This window comes from Urocampus carinirostris, chromosome 7 (assembly GCF_059441175.1).
Source record: "Urocampus carinirostris isolate Australia breed hairy pipefish chromosome 7, RoL_Ucar_1.0, whole genome shotgun sequence".
Classification (NCBI taxonomy): domain Eukaryota; kingdom Metazoa; phylum Chordata; class Actinopteri; order Syngnathiformes; family Syngnathidae; genus Urocampus; species Urocampus carinirostris.
The window spans coordinates 3,724,734-3,733,926 of record NC_142355.1 but is presented as its reverse complement, the minus strand read 5'-3'; the positions used below and the strand labels follow the sequence as shown (position 1 = coordinate 3,733,926).

The 9,193-nt window shown below is 42.1% G+C and overlaps 1 protein-coding gene across 1 annotated transcript; it reads right to left on the bottom strand.

Annotated features, from left to right (window-relative positions):
* Window positions 1-6,828: 6,828 nt before the first annotated feature.
* Window positions 6,829-8,253, bottom strand: gdpgp1 (GDP-D-glucose phosphorylase 1). The gene has a single exon (XM_088339163.1). It carries the CDS (start codon window positions 7,982-7,984, stop codon window positions 6,923-6,925), a length of 1,062 nt encoding a protein of 353 aa, XP_088195289.1. The 5' UTR covers window positions 7,985-8,253; the 3' UTR covers window positions 6,829-6,922.
* Window positions 8,254-9,193: the final 940 nt, after the last annotated feature.

Genomic DNA, 9,193 nt, shown 5'->3' with positions numbered 1-9,193 from the left:
GAGAATCGAAGACTTGGCCCCAGCAACGAGAACCCCAAATCCTAGCCACTAGACCACCAGCGGCTACACATGCGAAGAGGTGCATGTCGGTTAAGTCATTCTAGAACCCCCCCAAAAAATATGTATTTCAAGGAACTGTCTGCAACAGCTTTCCTCACGGAGAATCGAACCCTAGGCCCCAACAACGAGAATCCCAAATCCAAGCCACTAGACCACCAGCGACTACACATGCAAAGAGGTGCATGTCGCTTAAGTCATTCTAGAACCCCCCCCCAAAATATATATGTCAAGGAACTGTCCGCAACAGTTATCCTCACGGAGAATCGAACCCTTGGCCCCAGCAACGAAAACCCCAAATCCTAGCCACTAGACCACCAGCGGCTACACATGCGAAGAGGTGCATGTCGGTTAAGTCATTCTAGAACCCCCCCAAAAAATATATATTTCAAGGAACTGTCTGCAACAGCTTTCCTCACGGAGAATCGAACCCTAGGCCCCAACAACGAGAATCCCAAATCCAAGCCACTAGACCACCAGCGACTACACATGCAAAGAGGTGCATGTCGCTTAAGTCATTCTAGAACCCCCCCCAAAAATATATATGTCAAGGAACTGTCCGCAACAGTTATCCTCACGGAGAATCGAACCCTTGGCCCCAGCAACGATAACCCCAAATCCTAACCACTACGCCACGAGCGACTACACATGCAAACAGGTGCATGTCACTTAAGTCATTCTAGAAAACCCCCAAAAAAATCTATTTCAAGGAACTGTGCGCAACAGCTTTCCTCACAGAGAATCGAACCCTTGGCCCCAGCAACGAGAACCCCAAATCCTAGCCACTAGACCACCAGCGACTACACATGCAAAGAGGTGCATGTCGCTTAAGTCATTCTAGAACCCCCCCCAAAAATATATATGTCAAGGAACTGTCCGCAACAGTTATCCTCATGGAGAATCGAAGACTTGGCCCCAGCAACAAGAACCCCAAATCCTAGCCACTAGACCACCAGCGACTACACATGCGAAGAGGTGCATGTCGGTTAAGTCATTCTAGAACCCCCCCAAAAAATATGTATTTCAAGGAACTGTCTGCAACAGCTTTCCTCACGGAGAATCGAACCCTAGGCCCCAACAACGAGAATCCCAAATCCAAGCCACTAGACCACCAGCGACTACACATGTAAAGAGGTGCATGTCGCTTAAGTCATTCTAGAACCCCCCCCAAAAATATATATGTCAAGGAACTGTCCGCAACAGTTATCCTCACGGAGAATCGAAGACTTGGCCCCAGCAACGAGAACCCCAAATCCTAGCCACTAGACCACCAGCGACTACACATGCGAAGAGGTGCATGTCGGTTAAGTCATTCTAGAACCCCCCCAAAAAATATGTATTTCAAGGAACTGTCTGCAACAGCTTTCCTCACGGAGAATCGAACCCTAGGCCCCAACAACGAGAATCCCAAATCCAAGCCACTAGACCACCAGCGACTACACATGCAAAGAGGTGCATGTCGCTTAAGTCATTCTAGAACCCCCCCCAAAAATATATATGTCAACGAACTGTCCGCAACAGTTTCCATCACGGAGAATCGAACCCTTGGCCCCAGCAACGATAACCCCAAATCCTAACCACTACGCCACGAGCGACTACACATGCAAACAGGTGCATGTCACTTAAGTCATTCTAGAAAACCCCCAAAAAAATTTATTTCAAGGAACTGTCCGCAACAGCTTTCCTCACAGAGAATCGAACCCTTGGCCCCAGCAACGAGAACCCCAAATCCTAGCCACTAGACCACCAGCGACTACACATGCAAAGAGGTGCATGTCGATTAAGTCATTCTAGAACCCCCCCCAAAAATATATATGTCAAGGAAATGTCCGCAACAGTTATCCTCACGGAGAATCGAAGACTTGGCCCCAGCAACGAGAACCCCAAATCCTAGCCACTAGACCACCAGCAACTACACATGCGAAGAGGTGCATGTCGGTTAAGTCATTCTAGAACCCCCCCAAAAAATATGTATTTCAAGGAACTGTCTGCAACAGCTTTCCTCACGGAGAATCGAACCCTAGGCCCCAACAACGAGAATCCCAAATCCAAGCCACTAGACCACCAGCGACTACACATGCAAAGAGGTGCATGTCGCTTAAGTCATTCTAGAACCCCCCCCAAAAATATATATGTCAAGGAACTGTCCGCAACAGTTATCCTCACGGAGAATCGAAGACTTGGCCCCAGCAACAAGAACCCCAAATCCTAGCCACTAGACCACCAGCGACTACACATGCGAAGAGGTGCATGTCGGTTAAGTCATTCTAGAACCCCCCCAAAAAATATGTATTTCAAGGAACTGTCTGCAACAGCTTTCCTCACGGAGAATCGAACCCTAGGCCCCAACAACGAGAATCCCAAATCCAAGCCACTAGACCACCAGCGACTACACATGCAAAGAGGTGCATGTCGCTTAAGTCATTCTAGAACCCCCCCCAAAAATATATATGTCAAGGAACTGTCCGCAACAGTTATCCTCACGGAGAATCGAAGACTTGGCCCCAGCAACAAGAACCCCAAATCCTAGCCACTAGACCACCAGCGACTACACATGCGAAGAGGTGCATGTCGGTTAAGTCATTCTAGAACCCCCCCAAAAAATATGTATTTCAAGGAACTGTCTGCAACAGCTTTCCTCACGGAGAATCGAACCCTAGGCCCCAACAACGAGAATCCCAAATCCAAGCCACTAGACCACCAGCGACTACACATGCAAAGAGGTGCATGTCGCTTAAGTCATTCTAGAACCCCCCCCAAAAATATATATGTCAAGGAACTGTCTGCAACAGTTATCCTCACGGAGAATCGAAGACTTGGCCCCAGCAACAAGAACCCCAAATCCTAGCCACTAGACCACCAGCGACTACACATGCGAAGAGGTGCATGTCGGTTAAGTCATTCTAGAACCCCCCCAAAAAATATATATTTCAAGGAACTGTCTGCAACAGCTTTCCTCACGGAGAATCGAACCCTTGGCCCCAACAACGAGAATCCCAAATCCAAGCCACTAGACCACCAGCGACTACACATGCAAAGAGGTGCATGTCGCTTAAGTCATTCTAGAAACCCCCCCAAAAAGATCTATTTCGAGGCTCTGTCCGTCCGTGCGTAATAGTTTCCTTGACGTCAAATCTGTTCTAGAGCAAGAAACCTCTTTCAAAGCTCTTTCCATTAAAATAATTGTCTGTCTGTCTGTTAACCTGTTTTGCTCTAACTTCCTTTTTTCCTTTTCTCTTCCTACCCTTCGCGCTTACTTTTCTCTTTTCTCTCCTTCCGTCTTTCTACTTCTTTTTGGATTTCTTTCATCCTCTCTTTTTCTTTCCCCCTCTCTCACGACTTATCTTTTGTTCCTCACGCTCTCTCTCTTTTCCTTTCTTATTCCCGCTCTTTCTCCTATTCCCTCCCTCTTTCTCTTATTTCTCTCGCGCTCTTTTTCTTTCTCTTTAATCTACTTGTCTGGCCCCGATAGAATGTTTGTTCTATCATGTGGCCCACGAGTTAAAATGAGTGACACCCCTGCACTACAGCATGCGTGTTGGTTTTATCTTTAAGCAGAATTGTTTTATCCTTCTTAATTTATTGCATGGTCTAGTGTGTCGGACTACCAGGAAACATGACAATGGCAACAAGTTCAAGCATTTGCAAGCACTTTTCCAACCTTGAAAACACAGGATTAAAATACAAGTCTCTTTAAGGATTTGAGACACCTAGACGAATCCTGAATAGAAAAAGGGTGGATTTTGCTCATTATTATTACCACAAATACACATTTGTGTTTGGATGAGTGATGGTACATGCAAAATATTGGTTGTGTTGACATTTTATTTAGCACAATGTGCAAAGAGAAAGTGTTTTCAACAGCATTTACAGGGATCAGAATGGAGATTTTCATTTTCAGCTGAAATAGCCTGGGTCCCAGGGCCGCAGGCGGAGGCGGTCCAGGGCGGAGCCCGGTGGGGGGCTCAGGGGGGCAAAGCCAACAGCATTTATCTTGTTTGCTATGTGAAAATTGCACTAGAAAGAATTAAATCCAACAAAACAGAAATCATGTATTTTATATATGTAACCGCGGTGTACGTGTCCCAACAAAGATCCACATTCACACTGGACTGGATGATGAGGTTTTTATTATTACAGTTTCTGCAAATGGATGAGTCACAACATTAGCTTTTTCTGCTGGGTCTGATCTCTTTGTAGTTCTCTCTAGTAAGACTAACAACAAAGCATATCAAAGAGCTTTCTTTTCACTTTACAGAAAATACATTTTAGAATATCACAATACATTTTTACATCTTTACATTTTAACAAGATACTTTTAACAGGAGATCGTATAGTGGATTTTTAACGTTTACAATGAATTCAACATGTTTTTCTTTACTCTGAATTTTAACCAACATCATCATTTTTTAATGTATATGAGAAAATAGAAATAAAAACAATAATGAGTATAAAAATGGGTACAATTTACCTGCAAATGGATGAGTCACATCATTAGCTTTTTCTGCTGGGTCTGATCTCTTTGATCTCTACAAGGGGAATTAATATTTAGTAAAACAGAAACAAAACGAAAATAAACGTAAACAGCTTGACAATATCAATCACATTACTATGCATGGTGAGGGATTTGTCATCTGGGGTTATAATGTTTAACATGAACTTCTTTTGTGGAGCACCAAAAGATATGTCTTACCTTTGTAGTTCTCCCTAGTAAGACTAACAACAAACCCCGCCTCCTGGTCACATGTTAGAAGCCAAAACCAAACCCCACCCAATACCAGCAGATGGCACTGTTGGACTCAGCATTGCAGGACATTTACCAAAAAACGATACACATGTTTCAGCAGTAATTTCAATAAAACAAAAGTTATTATTACACCCGTTTTATATATATATATATATATATATATATATATTAAAAAAAATAATATATTGACATTAAAAGCATTTGTAATATTGAACATGATCATGATGATACAAAATAAATTATTTTAATCATGTTTATTTTAAATTTTGTTTATTCTGTTCTAAATATTGTATAAACACAAAAGATAAAATCATTTCACAAATAAATAGATTTATAAATAACTCAGATTGGCATTTTCTGTCACACAGGGGAACCAGTGGTTGACTGCTGCTAGTATTTGAAGTGAAAGGATTTCCATCCATCCATCCATCCATCCATTGTCTTCCGCTTATCCGAGGTCGGGTCGCGGGGGCAGCAGCGTTAAAAGGGAAGCCCAGACGTCCCTATCCCCAGCCACTTCCTCCAGCTCATCCGACGGGACCCCGAGGCGTTCCCAAGCCAGCCGAGAGATAATGTTGAACCGGTGGTGTTACTGTTAGTTTCACTGCCGATTTTAAATGCGGATCCGAGTGCATAATTTGATCGCCGGCAAGCTTTTTCGCTTTAGCATGATCCATCAGTGCCACACAACCTCGCGTACCATAATTGATCAGATCGACACAGTATAGACACTTTGCTTTCCCTGGAACATCACACTTTGCGATGAACTGGCTTAAAGTTTCTGTAACATCCTCGATCTTTGCACCAATTTTAACGTTTACTGTGACAGTCTTCTCCAGCCATGACTACTTAAATTTATTCTTGATTCCTTTATCAATCTCGGAGACAAAAGCCTTGTCTTCTTTTCTTAGTATTTTCATATTTACTTTTTCAAACACTCATTTCACCGTTTGAAAAGACCGGAAGGAGCGCCATGTTTGAGAAAGCCAATGCTCTGAACAAAAGCTCCGCTGATTGGTTATCAGCGAACCAATGGTAGGAGTCGATCTATTTGTTAGTTAAACCACGTTGTGTGATGAAACAGTCACGTATCGTACCTCACCCCCCCCAAAAAAAAAATATTTTCTCATCGAATTTAGACGATTTACGGAAATTACCTTTGGGGTTCAAAAACAGCGGAAATCCGCGGATCCGCGGAAAATTCTGATCCCTGCATTTGGTCAAACTTTGCACCAAACCTACATCCACCCATCCATTATCTGCACCGCTTATCCTCAGTAGGGTCGCGGGGGATTGCTGGAGCCCATCCTAGCCATTTTTGGGCAGTAGGTAGGGGACACCCTGAACTGGTTGCCAGCCAATCGCAGGGCACACAGGTACAGACAATTCACTCGCTCATTCACACCTAGGGACAATTTGGACCGGCCAATTAATATAACATGCATGTTTTTGGAATGTGGGAGGAAACCAGAGTGCCTGGAGGAAACCCACGCATGCACGGAGAGAACCTGCAAACTCCACACAGGAGGTTCGATCTCATGACCTCAGAACTGTGCCGCACACGTGCTAACCACTGCGTCGCCCACCAAATCTACATATTTTGTAAAATTGAAAATCACACTCTTAGCAATATGTAGTTTAGACTTTTGTCATTAGTGTGGATTATTGGAGTCGAGCTTGACATAAGTAGAACACATTAGTTTAAAACGGGAAATTCCAGGCTTGTTTCTCCCGAGTGTAAATGTCAGCGAATGTTATTAATCGCCTTGGGCTGCCAAGTAATAACATTCTTCTTGGCGTGGAACATGCGGTCAAGCTTTGGAAAATCAAAAGAGGACGAAAACATTCTGGGGAAAAACATTGTGTCTGGTAGCGTGCATTTTGAGATAAACACGTGCGTCAGCGCGAGGGGGACGCGCTAAGTAACACGAGATGTTTTCTGAGGATATAAAAAGCTGATTGTCTCGACGAATGAGAACTCTGTTTTGAACTCTGACAAAGATAAATAAACGGCTCTCCCTCTCTTCTTCCTGCATCTTGATTTTAATGTTTTGGGGCGAGGCAATAATGTCATTAACATCATAAGCACTACATCACTTGACATGTTTTATCTAGGATTCACATCATCATTAAATGTTGAGTCAGCTTCTTTTCCAATTGAATAAATTCATCATGCTGTAAAATATATTGCTGAATGGTTTCTATAACTTGTGACTCAGTGGCGATCTCATAGTCCTTCTGATTCTTGAATGGAAGATGTCCAGCTAGCTCGCATAGAGCAACGTTCAAAGCAGACTCCTCCTTGGTACCAAAACAAGCTACTCGGGGCCACACAGCGATACGTACACCTGTTCTTAAGAACTGGTCATCCTCTTCACAAGGTGGACATCCTCTGGTCATAAAAATATTGTGGGCGACGTTGGTCTCTACTAGGAAGTCGGTGACTTGACAGATGACATCCGCAACGTCCTTCACTCCGTCGGATTCTGTGTAAAACAGAAAACCTGCAGGAAATCCTACCAAGGCGTGAAATCCCTTTTCAGCAAGAAGTAACCGAGCGGGAGTCGATTCAATATTAAGCCGGTGTTTCAAATAATATCCATGAAGATGTAAATGATTGACGGATGCAAACGCGCCTAAACTGTTGAATCCCACACGAAATGAAGGATCTGAGCTGAGCAGCACAGACTCCATTCCCACCTGAATGGCGAACCTTGTGAGGACTTGAGGAAAGCAGCGTGCTGGATCTGGAACAAGCAGACAATGTCCGAATTCCAAAGGACTGACGTTCACCAACACGACGGTCTTGCAAGGGGAAGGAACAATTTCATTCCCTTCCTCAGATTCTTCAATCATCTCAAACAGGACTTCATCTGGATTGATCTTGTTGAAATTGAACTGCTTGTCGTTGAAATCCTGCTTGATACTAAGGATCTCCTGTGGCTTTCTTCTCTCCGTTCCTCTCTTGATATTTAACTGTGCCACAAATCTGCACGGGCCAGGTAAAATACGGGTTTGTAAATCCCCTAAATTGTACCGGAGGAGTCCTCTCTCCATCTTGTCCATCCAACCTGATTGAATGGAGGAATCAAACCTCGATTCATATTGCCACATGGAAATGGTATTAACACGCACGTCTTTGATAAAGTCTTGATTTCCATAGACAAACTTGACTGGCATAGTTGCTTCTGGAGATGAAAAAGCGAGTTCTTTAAAATAATATCAAGAAAATGGCGTCATACGTCATGAGCAGGCAGGTGTCGCTGTCCGCTGTTTTGTTTCCATTCATACTCAAAAATAAACACGTATTTCAACTTTCACAGAAAAAAATACTTAACTTAAATGTATACCACATTACACTGACACGAAAAAAGTCCAACCAAAGCAGTTAATTTACGCCTTTACGTGTTTTGCCGACACTACCGAAGTTTGAGTGCTTCCTCGTTCATGACGTAATTTATTTGGATTCGTATTTCCGGTTTAGGTTGCCCCGCCCCAAACACATATTTCCAAAAGATAGTCTTTTTTTTTAATTTTGGTTGAATCATTACCAAAAAAATGAAGTGAAAAATATTTAGAGATGGAAAAAAAAATGCATTTTGTAAGGTATGTTGAAAAGGTACGTGCTCGTGATGGGAATTTCGCCTCTTTTTAGAGAACTGGCTTTCTCGGCTCAGTTTACGAAAAAGAGTTGATTATTTCGGCTCCCAAGCGGCTCTTCATATTATTTTTTTTTTTACCATAAATAATTAAATAAAATGCTCATATTAGTGAAAATTTAATAATAGTCTTTTCTGTTTCAATCTACAGTTAACTTTTATCTAAATTTACCCTTTAAATTCTTTGTAGCATATCTGTCAACCTCCAGGGCTCCATGCCCTTACAAACTGTCGTATCTTCCCTTTCAAAATACAAAATAATCTTACTCCATATTTTATTTTCCAAACGTGTTTATTTATGTAGTTTAACATGTTTTATTGTACATGTGTTTCGTTATATCATATATATTGTGAATTAACATTTTGTTGTGAGATCCTGAGTTGCTCGACATGAATGAGGTTTATGATCAAAAAAGTTAAAAAATTAAGTAGTTTGGGCGTTCACTGTAGAAGGAAAAAATACATGCAAATATAATTAAGTAGAATAATACATTTTCTTATTCAAATTATTCATTTTCTGCATTAAATTATTGTTGGTGATATACTGACTAAAGGGATGACCACAAACCGTTTTTTTTTTCATTTTCTCCTTTTATACTTCCTTTTTTTCTTAACTTCTTTATACAACATCATAATTTGTAATATAATGCATCAAAGCAAGTGAGCCCTTTGAGAGCCAGCTCTCTTTAATGAGTTGAGCCAAAAAAGCCTTTTACTAAAATTTAAAAAA

Coding starts and splice junctions, on each gene's coding strand:
- gdpgp1 (XM_088339163.1), bottom strand. CDS start 7,984: ATGCCAGTCAAGTTTGTCTATGGAAATCAAGACTTTATCAAAGACGTG.